Below are 16,317 nucleotides of genomic sequence, written 5' to 3'. Positions count from 1 at the left end.
TTCAGAAGTATTCATCTCTAGGGTTTTGGTTCATGCCCATCTCAAAAAAAAAAAAAAAAAAAAAAAAAAAAAGAGAAAATGAAATAAGATTCCATACCTTTGAGTATTTTTGGAGCTCAGCATCATCTGTAATTTGCATGTCCACACGAACCACCTAAAAATTGTACACCATGACAATTAAATACTACTAGTATACAAACTTTAATAGAGTGCTGAATTATAGTAAAGGACTGATTATAAGAACAGCCAACAGTAAAATAAGGGGACAAGAAAATTATGCTTTTTAATTCATGTCTTGGTCCACTTTGGTGCCTTCCACACTCAGTAACCAGCCCCTCACCTCAGAAAGTGTTGGTGGCTGTGATCAGAAAGGGCTCAATCCTTCAAACCCTTAGTAGTCCTATAGATTTAAATGGAGCTGTGTGTGGCTGTAAGGACAATGTAAGGGTTTACATTATCAGACTCAAACCAAACTGTGCGTCATGGTAAAGCGAGGTGTTGCAAAATGGAAAAGAGGCATATGCAAAGGAAGAAAACAAAGACTTTGAAAAAGGTGCTGGTCAACCATGATCTTTTATTATTCAGATGGGCCAAATTTTGACATTTTCACCATCACAACCACATTTGCTACAATGAAAGGAAAATTTGTCCCACTGAGCTTCATGAATCAGCTTTACTTCCCATACATATATTGGAAAATGGGATGGTGCTAAAGAAAGTAATGTCAGGCTCTGGCAGTGCAAGGATGGGGATATCTAGCAGTTGGCATGGGTAACTAGATTTATTGAATCAAAACAGTCTTATATGGACTTCAAAGTTCTTAAAAGAGCACTAATGGATTGCAGAGAAGGGAGCTCCTCAAGACACCTCTTAATTCTACTTTAAATCTTCCAGCAAGACATTTGGAGTGATAGTTCTGCCAAACAGTAAAAATAAGTCTCTGAATCAAGTGGACATGTATTGCAAAGATAAACCATTTTTTTAAGGTCATCAGAAAAGGATGTTGGCTTGAATGCTTTATTTTAAAACGCACTCAGTTAGCAGTCTTAAAAAGCAGTACTGAATACAAAAAAACCCGGTCATTCCCCCTGTGATGACTCGTATTTAGAAATGTAATCAATCTCTTCCTTGACAATTCTCTAATAAGACGTGAAGAAAAATCTAAAGGGCAGTTAGCACCACAAAGTTGCCCCTACCTAACTTGAACTACTTCCTTTTCTCCCAAATACTTTTGATAATCATTCTTCTAATAAAAATGTAAGATTCATTATGAAACATACGACTCATATCCTGAGCCTTTTCTAAGTGTACAATAAAACAAACAGATCATAAAAACAATCATAAAAATGCCAAATATTTTAAGTGGCTGATATGTTACAAATTTTAAAATGAGGTTGATTTAAAAAAAAACATTACTCACACTTACGCAATAGTACAGATATAAACAGAACAAAAATGTGTTAATTATAACATCCCTATATTTCATCCTTGAATGTTCAGGGAAAACAAAAAATGCTACTCTACTGATCTGTTCCAACCCCTGAGCAGCTTGTAAAGTTAAGCTCACAGCATTGTAATTTAAAGAAACATAAATGAGTGTACTTTATTGAAGGATAACATACCATGACTTCATAATCAGGTCCCAGCAGTTTTCCCCATTTGGATTTCAACTCCTTTTCTGGAGAGTCTGGGTCTCTTCCTAAAATATAAAAGTGAATGTTAAATTTACTAAACCCTGCCAAGTACATTTACTTCAATAAAGATGCAGCTTAAATAAAATATTATGGAGAATGATCAGAAGAATAAAAATACATTAATTTGGGTCTATCAAGCAGTGCAAATCAGAATAGACTTTTGCAAGAAAAACAATGCAAATGTCAGCTACTGCTGAAGTGAAATTTATTCAGTTGAGAAGCATAAAAGGTAATGGTTGCTTTGATGAGATGTGAGTTCTGTACCGTTTAATACCGTAAATAAATCACTCTTTTAGGTTGCAAAGCAAATTTCACATGGCTTTATAATTTGTTGCTGTTTAAACATTCACCACTACAGAGCAGTGCTACCCCCCTTCCCACACCAACCCCTTTTGAGAAGTAAACACCTGACAAGACATTGCTGTTATCAAGGGACTGCATCAGCACAATGCAGCGGCAGACTTTATTTATACATTTGGCAGGTATAAAGGCTTGTCTGGTTTAATTAGGCCAGTGAGTAACATGAGCTTTAATATAAGCTCCAGTTCTAAACCAGTCTTCCGTGGGAACTTGGCTATCTTGACATTTATATCTTTTCAGCTTTCTTACTTATGCAACCAAGGCAGTATTATAGTCATGTAAGACAATTTGACAGGGCTAGACAGCATAAAATGACTGGCTGCCCTGCATTTGACCTCATCCAGAAGCTCAGTGCACACATATAAAGTTCCTAGCCTAAGTAATGTTGAGCTGGTAAGAGTCAAACTCTAAAGCAAAATTCCAACTAGCAGCAGCAACTGGAGAATGAATTTACTGAAAACTATTTTTAAATGGCCATAATATTGTCACAAGTCTGGACAAATAACAGAACACTGGTATCACTGACATGTCATCTTACCGGAATTGGAATGCAAATCACAACAGCAGCCCTTTTCAGTCTTTAAGTGTGTGCATGTCATTTTGAATGTTGAATGTTTTGTTAAACAAAATACCTTAGGAGTTGGAAGCGTAACTCCCATTAAAAGTCAAGAGGAATTGGGTGCCTTTGAAAATCTCCCCTTCACTTTTCAATATTAGAGGATAGAACTAACAAATCAGACTTGCAACACAATCCTCATTACATCGCTTTATTACTTGGAATTGTAAGCTATTCAATTATTTCAGTAACAATGGAAGAATCAAATAGCAACAGTTAAAAACAAAGGCTCGGAGTTATTTGCATTACAATGCAACACCCCCAAGAGATCAGGTCTCTATGCTAATTATTTTTCCCTCCCAATGTTGAGCCCCAGCTTTAGATCCCTACCAACCACTTTCTGTCACAGCAGACAGCCAAGTTTACCTCAGCTGCCTAACCAGAATTTCTCTGTATAGAACCAAGCAGCTCAGATTTCAATTTGAAGTCTCCATTGTACATATACGTCTGACCTCAGACTCAAGAGATGCAAGCACAGGAGGATTTCAGGTCAGATTTAGTCAGATCTTTGTTTCTTTATTGAACTATATCAAGAATTAAGCCTGCAATAGATTCTTTAGAGATAGGCTTCTGTAGTTACACTATGGATTCGTCAAAGAACACTGTCTTTTTTAACTGGGTCTACATTGAAGTCTCCTGAATTCATGAAATATGGGATAAGTATTGTTCTCTTTAACTATTAAATGTAGGTTTATGTCAATAGATGCTCTTCTTTAGCCCCACTTCGCTTCATTATCAGGTACAGACTGAGCACTATGTTTACCTGCCAGCTGCTTCAAGCATGAACCATAATTACACAAACACAAAAATATTCACTTACTATCATGCATCTTTTATCAAACAAATGCCTACCCTTGCCCACGTGCATGGACATCCAGACAATCCTTCCAACTCAGAGGAATACCAAGGAGTGTCAGAGTTCCTGCTCCAGTCCACCCCCTAGGCCCTGGGCTGGGTCCCAGCATTCATCTGCGCCTCTGCTCTCCTCCATCCAGGTATTTTTCTACCCATGTTCCAGTCATAAGAGGCTCAGCCCTATGGCAGAGCCCCAACTAGTTTGCCATTTCCAGGTTTGTCAATGAACAAAGAGAATTAACACAAATGAACTATTCCACAAGTGTGGTAAAGCTCTCTTTCTTCAGAAACCCTTGTCAAGTTGTGGCCCCCAACTAAGTTGGCAGGCAAATACAGAGGAATAGTGCTCTCAAAAGGTGAAGCAGGCCCTTCCATCCTTCAGGGTGGGACTACCAGGCTGTGGCCATCCAAGAAGCTCTTGTCTGCCCTCAACTGAGCTGGGCTTCCCCATTTTGAGCTCCTCCCTCCATGTCTGACATCTCTCACAGGTGTGGTGGGATGGAGCCACTTGAGCCACATCAGCTCATTAACCCTATAATGTTGCCCAATGTGTGGTTTGTATACCCCATCACACCCCCTCCCCTTCAAGATGGCATCAGAGGAACCAGGCCAGCTGTCTATGCCCTCTGTCCCTCAGGAAAAAAACAACAAAAAACACACCTTTTGGTGAGCCTTTCCAGCTCTATGCTGTACTTGAAAGGCATATGACTAGAGAGACAGGTACCAGTGCATAAGGCAGGGATTCGTGTCTTTCACTGCAATTAACCACCTCAAAGGGGCACCATCAGTGTCCAGCTTCAATGGGTTTCCCAGGATGTAATATCAGAGAAACTCCACAGCCCATTTCACCACCAGGGTTTCTTTTTCTATCACAGAACATGCTAGTTCCTGAGGGAATAGCTTGTGGCTAAAAAATAGCATGGAATGTTTCTCTCCATTTACTTCTTGGGATATGATTGCCACCCCAGGCCTACTTCCGACACATTGGTCTGCAAAATAAGTTCTTTCGAAAACAGAGCAGGGGGTTTTCTGTTTCAGGTGAACTGGACAGGCTCTTTACACAAGCGGCCTATCCATTTTTTTAAATGCTTTTTTGCGGACATCAGGCTATCAAACTTTCCAGGGACAGCTGTCCTTAATCAGGTCCATGAGAGGTGCCGCTATCATGGAAAACCCTAGCACAAACCGGAAGTAATAACCTGCAAGCCCTAAGCATCTCCAGACCTGTTTTTTGTGGTTGAGTTTGGGCAGGCTTTTAAGGCCTGAACTTTGTCTACAGGGATTGGACCTGACCTTTCCCCACACGATATGCCAGTCAGATGATGTCATCCTTCCAATTTTACACATTGCTGGGTTTGTGGTTAGGCTGGCTTCCCACAGGGACTGGAGGACAGTGGCAACTAGTTGCAAGTGGGCTTCCCAGTCTCAGCCATAGAAGACCACATCCTGTAAATAAACTGCAGCATAAGAACCATGAGATCGGAGAACTTGGGTCACTGGAGCCATTGAAATGTCACTAGGGCACCATGGAGGCCAAAGGGCATAGTCCTTAAAGGATATAAACCAGAGCAGCAAAGGCAGTTTTCTCACATGATTCTGGTATGAGACAGATCTGCTAGTATCCCTTGGTAAAATCTAATGCTGTACTATATTGAGTCTCACCCATATGGATTAGTAGTTCAACCACCCAGGACATAGGATATGTGTTGAATTTGGAGATCGCATTAACTTTTCTAAAAATCTATACAGAAACTGGATCATGCCAGCCAGTTTAGGGACCAGGACAACTGGGTGTCATCAGTCGCTGTGGGATTCTTCAGTGACCTCTAGCTCCAACCTGGTGCAGAGCTCCTGTTTCACTGCATCCCACATTTTTTTGGGAAGCAGTAGGGAGTTCTCCCAGGTGCATTGTCCCTGCTCTATCTGGACATGATGTTGAACAAAGTGAGTTCATCCTGGCTGGGGTGGAAACCCCATCAGGAAGGCATTCATAAGGTTTCTCACTTGGACCCTTTGCTCTGGATGGAAGTTTCCCCCCAATCTGTATTGAGTCAGGGTCCAGGAATGTAGACGTTTGGGGTCCCAATTCTGGCTCAGATGGATAAGAAGTTATAAACAAGCCCTCCTGGTCCTTCCAGGCCTTCAGGAGGTTACTTTGGTAGATCTGCATTGTCTTCCTCTTGTCTGATTTCATAATTAACAGGCCCCACTTGATGTAATACTTAATATGGACCTTAATGCTTAGTAAGCAGCTTGGACATTGTGCTAGGGAGCAGAAGTACCCAGGTTTAAATACACACATATGCATCCCTTTGTTAAAGGCTCACTATTGGGCCAGATTCTCTTTGGTGAAGGCCCCCAGGATTTCAAGCCTCTCCTAGAGCTTTAGTATGTACTGTACAACATTCTCTGTTCTAGGAGCCTGCTCATCCCACATCTCATGGACAAAGTCTAAGATACCCCAGGTAGTCTCTCATATAAAAGAGATCAAACAGGAAAAATCTAGTAGATGACTGGGGTACCTCCGAACTATCAAATAAAAAGGAGGGGGATCAGTTGATCCCAGTGTCTAGGATATGCAGTAATAAACTTCTTTAAACATCCTTTTCAGGTCTGGTTGAACGATTTGACCAAACCATCGGTCTGCAGGTGATTGATGCACATTTGTAGGGTCTTTATTTTTAATAGTTCACAAGTCTCCTTCAACAGATGGAACACAAAATTAGTGCCTCAGTTGGTTAGGATTTCTTTAGGCACACTGATGTGGACAAAGACCATTAGAAGTTCTGCTGCAATAGTCTTTGCACTGGAGCAGTGCCATGGGACTGCTTCCGGATATCAGGTGGCATAATCAGGTCTGACCAGTATACATTTATAACCAGATGCACTCTTTTCTCAGAGTCTGAGCAGATCCATCCCGATTCTCTCAAATGGGAATGGGACTAGTAGGGCTTTGGTCACCCCTCTTTAGGCCCAATGAGCTGCTACTTGGGATATAAGCTACAGAAGTCTTTGACTTCTTGGTGAATTCCGGGTCAGTAGAAGCAGCCTAGAATCCTGGCCAAAATCTCCTCATGCTGTGGTGGCCTGTAGCAGAGGCAGCATGAACCAACCACATGAACTTGCACCGATGAGACTGGGGAACGAGGAACTGCGATCAAATTTCACGAGTCGGTCGGTCTCTCTCCTGCTGGTATAGTCGCTCAGGCCGGAGCTTAAATTGTGGGTACTGCTCTGCTCGATGTGGGTCTATTACCTCTCTGTTGTCCACTGACACCTGGTCATAGGCCTGGCTGAAGGTCTCATCCTCCCTCTGATCTCTGGCCAAGTTGGTCCCTCTAGTTAGGATGCCCCAGTCCTACTGGGGCATTGGCATCATTTCGTCACTATGTGGGGCTTCTGAGGGACCATCTTCTTGTCCAGACACCCCAACTCCAGGGTGTAGCTCCTCACCTATAGCTACCAACACCCCAGGGACTGGATCTCCTGAGTTAGCCTCTCTGGGCAATCCAGGCCTGTCTTAACTCCATTCAGTAACTCAGATAAATACTCCCAATCTTGTCCTCAGATAATGGAGTAGGTCAGCATTGAGGCCAGCCCTGCTAACAGGAGCCTCCTGTGTTCCCCTACAGTCAACTGCATCCACGCATTAGGATAGGGTTTAACCTCCCCATGGACACCCGGTAAGAAAATAATTCCCCCACCCCTGTCTCAGGATTCAGGATTAGGTGGTCCCAAACCAGGGTCTGACCACACCCAGAATCTACCAGACTTGTCACCTCTGTCCTGATTATCCAGATAGGGACAGTTAGTTTAACCAGAGTTTGCTTACAGAGTATGGTCCCTTCTGGCTTTATAAAATATGACTATGAACTCCCTTTTTCTGTTACAAAATTATGGCCTGAACCTGAAAGGGGTTGAACATCTGAAACTCCCAGTGGAGTCCGATATGCACTTCTATGCCACCAGGAATGCTCACTCAACACCTCTCAGGATCAGGCTCTTAATGTGTTCAGTTAACTGAAAATTAAGATCATTCCCCCACACCCAAAACAATCCCTAAATTCACATGTCCATATTTGATGTTTTGAGGCTCAGCCCATTAAAAAGAACTTCCTGAAAATTGAAAAGATTTTTGGATCTATAGGTTTGGTTCAAGATATCTCATTCCAGTGCCTCCACCCAGTACCATGAGATTCCTTTCTCCCCACCCCCAATTTTTTGGTCACTTCTCTGGGTTGGTTTTTCATGGTTTATGGTACATGCTATATTACACAAGGCCTCAGAAATGGAATTGTTTCCCAGCAATGGTTTGCATTAGCAGTAACATTCTACATCTTCAGAACTTTGCCTCTTTACTCTTTGCTTTCATGTAGTTTTTCTTCCCCACCTTACTAGCACTGGGTTCCTGGAATACAATGCCTTTTTTGAGGTGTGTTTAAACTACAGAGACTTTACCAGCATAGCTCTGTTGGTATAACCCCGTAGCATAGACATAGCCTACACCGATGATAGGGGGTTTTCCATTGGTGTAGGAACACCACCTCCCCAACCAAAGTTAGCTCTGTCGACAGAAGCATTCTTCTGTCAACATAGCTGCTCCTACACTGGAGGCAGGTTGACATAGCTATGTTGATCAAGGGTGCGTTTTTCTCAGCCCTCCGACCAACGTAAGTATGCCAGCCTAACTTTTAAGTGTACACTAAGATCCCTGGAACTTTCAAACGCTGACCTTTTTCTTTGTCTTGAAGATCTCCCCTTCTCACAGGCTCACTATGTAGCGATGTGTCCTTCGCTTTGGATTAAAGATTTCTCAAACAGCATAGCTTTTTGATTTCTCCAACAGCTTTTTCCTCCCTAATGTTACACGCTGTTCTCTATCCAGGTCTGGATTCATAACTTTCTGACTAAACAACTAGCTTCTCTCTTCAGGTTTTATATACTGCTGCACGAAACAAACAAGCACTCTCGTCCAGTCTTCACTCTTACAGATGCAGCTGTAAGTTAAATTGCCTCTCTAGTCTGCTAGCAGAAAGTTTAAGGCCCCATGCACACTGTTTCCTGAACCATGTATCATGACAGAGTTGTTTAAACATGGTTTAGCGGGCCAGCATTACTATTTAATACCTCTTCAGGAAAATTTAATAAAAATTTAGTCCAATTGGGCCTAAAGGAAAATAGTTCATGTTTTATAAAACACACCTTTTACATTAACTTTTAAAAGGCACTTCCAGAGTTTAGGCAGGGCCTTAAATTAGCAGTGTTTACTTTAGCCCCATTATAATTAAGAGCCTGTCAGCATTTCCAAAATAAGCACCCATTTTTGGAATTTAAACTGGCCATTAAATTCTGTTCCAGGCTGAAATTTTATACACGTTTCAGTCTGAACAAAGTTTCCAACTAAATGAATGCTTTTAAATTTTAGGCAAGCAAAAAAGATACAAGCTTATGAAAAAGCACGTTGTAGCTGATAAATGTGAGTATCTTGAGCCTTTTTAATTTTGTAAGGAAATTGAGTCCTACCACACATGGACTCTTGATTAGGGCTGTAGGACATTATATACCACAGATAGCTTTACCTAGCTTTAAAACCATTCCGATGTCATTAGTTTGCAGAAGTCTAAAGAGCAACAGTACTCATAAACCCAGCATCACCAGATTAACTGCACTATATCCTGTCTGAAATATCAATAATGCCTACACTGCCTAAATTCCAGCACACTGAGCTGAGAGACTACAGATGAGCCTTTGTACAGAAGTACTTACTGAAAAGAAATGGATAAAGAGAGGCACTACCCCGTTCAGTCTTCTATCTGCAACTCTCACTCTGGCTTCTCCCTCATGGATGTCCTGCCACCACCTCAAGCTCAGTATGGCAAAACCTGCACTCATCTTTCTTCAAATAAACCTCCCTCTCGCCTCCATTATTTTAGCAACTCTATCACCTTCCCTGTCCCTTGGCATCATCGACTCCTCTGCCTCTACATAAGTAGAGTCGCTAAATGCTCGTTTTTCCCTCTAGCATAACCAGAAATGCATCTGTGCCTTTTCATTCCCACCACTGAAAAACTTCACGGTTTACTGCCTCATGTCTTAGATTTTGGTTTCAGTTAAATAAAAAAGCATTGAAGAGCAGAAAATTAAAATTGTGCAAGGCAAAGAAAGCCAAACTGTCCCATCACTGTGAAAATTGGGTTAAAGAAATGAATTTCAAGAAGTCAGTAGATATACAGGAGAGAACAAACAGCAACATACCTATTTTGTGTAGATTTTGCTTCTTTTCATTTTCAAAATTATCTTTGTCCTCTTGATCCTCCTCATTCTCACTAACCAAATTAGTTTCCGTCTCTACAGCTCCAGACAGGACTAAGGCTGGCATATTTGGCTGCTCTGTAAAGATCCAAAAAACTTTCAAGTCAGCCAGGTAGTACACAGGATACAGGATATGCTAACCAATATCCACTAGCAGCTTCCTTGTTCAGTTTACAGAAACTTTGCTCTCAACTCCACTCCCCACACACCCTTACATCCTATGTCGAAGGGTCTGATTCTGTGCAGAGGACCCTTAAGCCCAAGATTTATGGTTGCTCAGCACCTCACAGAAACAGGCCCTAAACGTTTATTTTGGTCATTATAAATTGGAAGAACAATTAAATTAACCATTGGCAAAGGGAGGAAAAGGACTACCTCTCTCTAAAGATCTTCCTGAAGAGAAAGAAGCATGAGAAGGTTTCTGTCGAAGCAAGGTAAGGTGCACCACCTGGCCAGTGCGACGCAGCGCCTCCACCACTTCTTGGTTGGAGCAATCCTGAACATTAATCCCATCAACCTAGTACAGAAACACCATCAGATTATAGACATCAGATTACAGTTGAGTTCTAACATTCACAGAGACATGTAAACCAACAGTGCAACTCGTCTCTCACAGTTATACTGATGGCCCTCACAGACTGCAATGGTTGCAAAAGAAGAATTGCATTAATTCAGCTACTTCAAAATAATCAGATAAATGCCATCTTCAAAGTTTCTTCTTAAAAGAAAAATACAAAAATAAAAACTTCTCCTTGATAGCAGGCGTGGGCCAATACAAAATAGCAATTTACTAGATTTACAGAAATGTAAAATACGTTTGCTTTTCAGCAGAGATACTGTGTGCAGACAGCAGCTTGCACAGTACTGTGCATGGAGCTTCCTGGATGAGTTTGAGAGATTAACAGTCTGTTCAGATCATAGCATAAGTTTTCTGCCAACCTCTACCAAGCCTCCACACATAAATATGCAGATAACCATGTACGCAATCAGTGCATAATGGTAAAAAAAGGAGTGGGTAGACTAATCTAACCTGGACTCCACAGTCCCCAAATGAGAAGTGGGTAAACTCTATTGACCCTTGACTAGACTATGCACACACAAAACTGCAGCTGTAAGTACAAGTGGGAACCAAACGGGGGAGAGGCCAGGCTTTGAAAGTTTAGGCATTGTATCTACAGAACATCTGCTCCCAAATATTTTATATGCACTTTGTAAAAGTCAGATCTCTCTTTTCATTATAAGAAATCTTTAGAGTTATTCCTACTTGTATTACCAATGCAAAGTTAGCCATTACATGTTAACGTGGCCCTGACATTTATCCAGCAGGTTTTAAATTTTTTCACCTATAAAGAAAAGGATATTTTTTAACATCTGCGTTACTAATATTTTGGTGATGTCAACCCAATGTTAAATACTTATAGATGGGCATAAAGGACACAATTCTGCAAGGTATCGAGCACTTTCATATCCCACTAACTTTAACAGGAACTGAAGATGCTCAGTTAGGGTGACAATATCGGGACAAATGGGGGGGGGGGGGAGGAGGTGAGGAGCCGCCAGCTGAGCAAAACAAAAACAAAACAAAAACACCACACAGTGCAGCCGGCGGATATTGAGACAAAATGCGTCCCGACCGACATCTGGTCACCCTATGCTCAGTACTTTAATCAGGCCCTAAGTCAAGATCCCTGCTCTAAGATGCTTCAATCCAAACATCTATTCTGTTTTACTATTTATGATTCTCTCACATTTTTGGTAGTACACTAATAATCTAACCACTGCAAACCAGAGCTATTAGCTCAAATAGTAATTCTTGTTGATAGTCATAAATTTGCCAACGTTCCTCCCATTTACAACCTGGAGGTGCTTTAGTGTGAATGAAGAACAAGCTTTAGTAGAGAGTGTGTTTTAAAAATCCAGATATATGTAAAATAACCGCTAGTTCCAAAATTGATCCAATGAAATATTTCACTTACAGCAACAATTTTGTCCTGGACTTGTATAAGGCCACTGTGATCTGCAGCACTGCCAGGTATTATATTTTTCACAAAGATCCCTGAAGAATCTGCTTTAAAATATAAAACAAAAACAAATGAATGAATAAATAAAAGAAAGTACTAATTTGGGCCTTTTGTTAAGCACACATTTATTTAGAGCTTAAGAACCATGCACCTCTGGAGACCTGGGTCCACAAGTGGAATGAAGTTGCATCTCCTCCTAGTCACAAATGAACATTGAAATCACAACACTCACATAATTTACTAGTTATGCATGATTCCAAATCTGCACTCAAGAGAAGAGCAGCAATGCAAGCAACCATATACTGCCCTTGTTGATTTACCCTGCTCAGAAAAGTCCCTTTCTATGATAGGTCAGTTTCCATGCCTATACAGGCTTTGATCCATCAAATCACTTACATATGATAAATTTGACTTCAAGGGGAGTATTTATGCTTAGAAGTGAAGCATGTGCTTAAGTGCTTTGCTGGATCAAGGCCTCGCTCATCCTCTTACATTTAGTTTTAGCAATTCAATAATTTAAATCAGACAAATCCCTTGTGAAAAATCTCACACAAATGCACTTTTCTATTGTATAAATATATTTTGTAAGGGGATATATAGAAATCACAAAAAGCTTTCCTTCTTTCTCATGTGTAGAGTTGGACAAAAGCACTCGGTGCACCCGTAGTTACGTACAGATATTTTGGTGTGCTCCCAGAGCTCAGACACTAGTGCAAAGTATGAAATAGCTATCTGCTGAAAAAGAATCACCTTGTGAAGATGGCACACACATTAAACACTGTTGAGATGCTTACAGTCCTACACTGGCAGAGAGATGGACTGGATAATCTAATAGGTCTTTAAATCTCAGACATCGAACTCATTAAAGAAATGAAAGTGCATGTTGAGCTATGTGGCATGTATCAAAGACTTCAGCAAAAACATAAGGCCAGTCTGGGCATTTGATAAACCTCTGCTCTAGTCTTTCATAATCAGTCAGTGTATAACTCACCTACATCAGATGTTCCAGTATATCCAATAATTGTTATACCGAGGCTTTGTCCATCTTTTTTTGTAAGCTCCACGTCATAGGTATCAAAAAGAGTGGTGTTAGCCTAGAAATAAAATATTATACAGTTTATAAAACTGAATGCCCACATTACAGTAAAAAAAGTTTGTTATATCACTAACATTTTAAACTACAGGCTAAGGTTTGAAGACGTGACCAGTGATTTTGGTAGACCAACTTCAGACACCTCAAAAGGGGGTCTCACTTCCAGAGGCTAGAAAATAAAGCTGTCAATTTGGGCACCCAAAATTACTAGTCACTTTTGAAAATCTTGGCTATATAATATATACAATATCAGAAATAAGTATCTATAAAAACATAAGATATTCATATACAGCCAAGGGGCCATGCTTATCACAGTACCTAATGCCACACAGTAAGTGCTTTGGAAAGTCTCTATTGGTTAATTAGGAATAGAGAATTGCTTCAGGTACACGACATCATGACACCATGCCAGTGGAAGACAGAAAATACTTGGCTCTCAGTCCCCTGGCTTTATCAAAAATTATTTTTCTCTTGGACCTTATTAATGGAAAGTATTTTGATTCCTTACAATTATTAAAGAAACCACACACGTGTTCTCTTTAGTGTAAAACGTGCTCATGAGCTCCTTCAGCCAGAAATTGTTACACTCCTATGTTTGGAAAGCATCCAACATACTGTGGGTGCTACCAGAAAAAAACCCAATGATATGCACTTTTTGGTAATTATACCCAACAAATGCATATAGCACGTTTTAAAATATGGTGTTCAAGATAAAGCTAGGTGTGCAAGACACCATTTTATTTTATATCAATCATATGCATATCTACTTAATTACATTTAAGGGCAAGTTTGAAATGATTACTATCCTGATTTGAACTGGACTGTACTGTACAGAGAAGTGGATGCTTCAAAGGACTTGTTTAGAAGGTGAAGTGATAACAGGAAGTCAAAGCCACATTAAAAATCACTTCCACTGAGTACAAGTTAAATCATGGGAGCGGGGAGAAAATCTGGAGAATTTTTTTAAAAGCTTTACAGCTTTAAAAAAAAAAAAAAAAAAAAAAAAAGACCATTCATCATAACAAGGGAAACTAGAACAGAGAAGAATGGAATAGTACATAATTTGGCACTTCTTTTGGCTTCTGAATCATCTGTTCAATGTTTTCTTAGATAAATAGTTACAATCTAATAAGGTATTCAGACATGGTCTGATCCGAGGAGAAATTTACGGATATGTCCCCTGAAGCTGGCCCTCACCATCCCCCACTCTGGATTTGCTCACTTGATCTTTGGTTGTGTTTCTCCCCACAGAGCCATTTTGACAGTCCAGGACCTTTCCTTCAAAGGCAACACCAGAAACCTTAGCACCAGAAGCACTTCACAGAATGACTGACGCTATTTCCTAGTTCTGCAAAAATATTCATCTATGGAACGTTACTGGAAGTGGAGTAGTAGAATATGGACTTAACGGGTGGATTCTGGGAAATATAGACACACAATCCCAAACATAACAACCCATTCCCGAGCTGTGGCTAAATTGGTGGGTTGTAGCTATGTGCCTTGCACGTATGTGCCTTGCTCATGACTAACTGTATAAGATTTTCTGTTTCCTTACATGTGTATACACAAAGGAGTGTGGATTTAGAAACTGTGGTAGAGAACTGTGGTAGCTTAATGCAAAACTAGTGGTTTAATATACAACAAACTACTTGGCAATTCAAGACATATTTCTGCTGATTTAAGCGGTAATCATAATGCTGGAAAAATCTTGCCATTGTAAAATTCTCAGCTAGTAAAAGCCTTCTCAGAAGTCAGAGGAGAACGAGATTCTGGTAGTAAAAAATTGCTATAGATTTCTGGTAGTAAAAAATTGTGCAGTAGATTCCTTGGTGCAAAGTGATTTTCGTGACCTGCCTTTAAAAAATACAATAAATGAAGCAGGAAAAACACATTCACATTAGCTACCGCTGTCAATTTCTGCAAAGACTAATCTACCAGAAAATTGACCAGATACTTCTTCAATCTAAATGCCTGGGCTCTGCCAACAAAGAATGCAATTGATGTCATGACCAGAGGTGAACGTAAGCCAGTACACACCAGTACGGCGTACCGGCAAGAGCCGGTTTGCCGAACCAGGGTGGCCCGGCTTCCCCAGGGGGCAATTTAAAGGGCCTGGGGCTCCCAGCAGCGGCTGGAGCCCCAGGCCCTTTAAATTGCCACCAGAGCCCCACAGCTGGAGCCCTGGGGTAGGGCTACGGGGCTCTGGGGGCTATTTAGAAAGTCCGGGGCTCCCGCTGCTTCTACTGCCCCAGCCCTTTAAATAGCCACCGGAGCCCCACCGCCACTACTCCAGGGCTCCAGCGGCTATTTAAAGGGCCGGGGAAGTAGAAGCAGGGGAGCCCCGGGCCCTTTAAATAGCCCCCAGAGCCCAGGGATAGCAGGGGGACTCCAGGGGCTATTTAAAGGGATCGGGGCTCCAGCTGTCTCTGCTGCCCCAGCCTTTTAAATAGCTGTTGGAGCCCCGCCGCCAGGGCCGGCTCTAGGTTTTTTGCCACCCCAAGCAAAAAAAAATAAATTTTGGGCTGCCCCCTGTCCCAGCCCTGGGCTCCTTGCCGCACCCCCCTGCTGCCCCAGCTCTGGGCTCCCTCATTCCCCCCCACCATTGCCCCCCCCACACACACACACCTCCTGCCGCCCCAGCCCTGGGATCTCTCCCGCCCTCCCCCACCTGCACCACTGGTAACTCGCTCCCACGGCAGGTCATTCAGCGTGAATTTTAGATGTGCACAGAACACAGACAGGATTGGTTCCCATATGGTTACAGAACTGCAGTAAAGTGGAACAATTTTCAGCTTGTGTGATTGGAGGATATCTGGATGCATATTATAAGACTTTCCTCCATAAATGAGGAAAAGTTGAGGTGCCTTTATTATTCTTTTCTTCCACTCTTTCTTTCTATGGGGAATTTGCCAATGCAATATCACTGTCTTCCTTTTAAACAAACAAACAATGGCTGTTGAAAATAGCAATTCCAGTCCTAATAACCACTGGGAAGCATTTCTTGCTCAATTTTATCCTACTTTTTCTACAGCAAGTTACAGTGGATCAGTATATTTGATTTGGAAGAAATGAAGTAACAGCGGCCCAAACTGAGCTTGAGCACTCCTGAATTTTGAGGTGTTCAAATCTGGAAGGCAGGTGGTGGTGGTGGGGGTGGCCTGTGACTCCGCGGGGGTGCAGAGCAGCATGTATGCAGCAGTGTGTCTGGCACTACGCGGAGCCAGACATGCTGGTCTGAGTGGCATGGTAAGGGGGCTGAGGGGTTAGATGAGGCGGAGGTTCGGAGGGGCAGTCAGGGGCAGGGAGAAGGGGGGGGTTAGATGGGTCAGGGGCTGGGGGGGCAGTCAGGGGACAGGCAGCAGTTGG

The 16,317-nt window shown here is 41.8% G+C and overlaps 1 protein-coding gene across 8 annotated transcripts in view; it reads right to left on the bottom strand.

Annotated features, from left to right (window-relative positions):
* Positions 1–16,317, bottom strand: part of PATJ (PATJ crumbs cell polarity complex component) — a 212,504-nt gene that overhangs the window by 169,329 nt on the left and 26,858 nt on the right. For 6 of the 8 annotated variants that reach the window (XM_065555402.1, XM_065555401.1, XM_065555406.1 and 3 more), the window contains 6 exons: positions 12,850–12,952; positions 11,814–11,905; positions 10,213–10,354; positions 9,781–9,915; positions 1,623–1,699; positions 98–154 (listed from right to left, as the gene is read on the bottom strand). In XM_065555402.1, coding sequence (XP_065411474.1) covers positions 98–154; positions 1,623–1,699; positions 9,781–9,915; positions 10,213–10,354; positions 11,814–11,905; positions 12,850–12,952 — 606 coding nt within the window. The remainder of the gene's footprint in view (positions 1–97; positions 155–1,622; positions 1,700–9,780; positions 9,916–10,212; positions 10,355–11,813; positions 11,906–12,849; positions 12,953–16,317) is intronic. The other 2 variants (XM_065555403.1, XM_065555408.1) reach the window with 1 other exon arrangement.

This window comes from Chrysemys picta, chromosome 8, assembly GCF_011386835.1.
Source record: "Chrysemys picta bellii isolate R12L10 chromosome 8, ASM1138683v2, whole genome shotgun sequence".
Classification (NCBI taxonomy): domain Eukaryota; kingdom Metazoa; phylum Chordata; order Testudines; family Emydidae; genus Chrysemys; species Chrysemys picta.
Note: the sequence above shows the minus strand (reverse complement) of the source record. Positions and strands in the feature narration are given on the sequence as shown.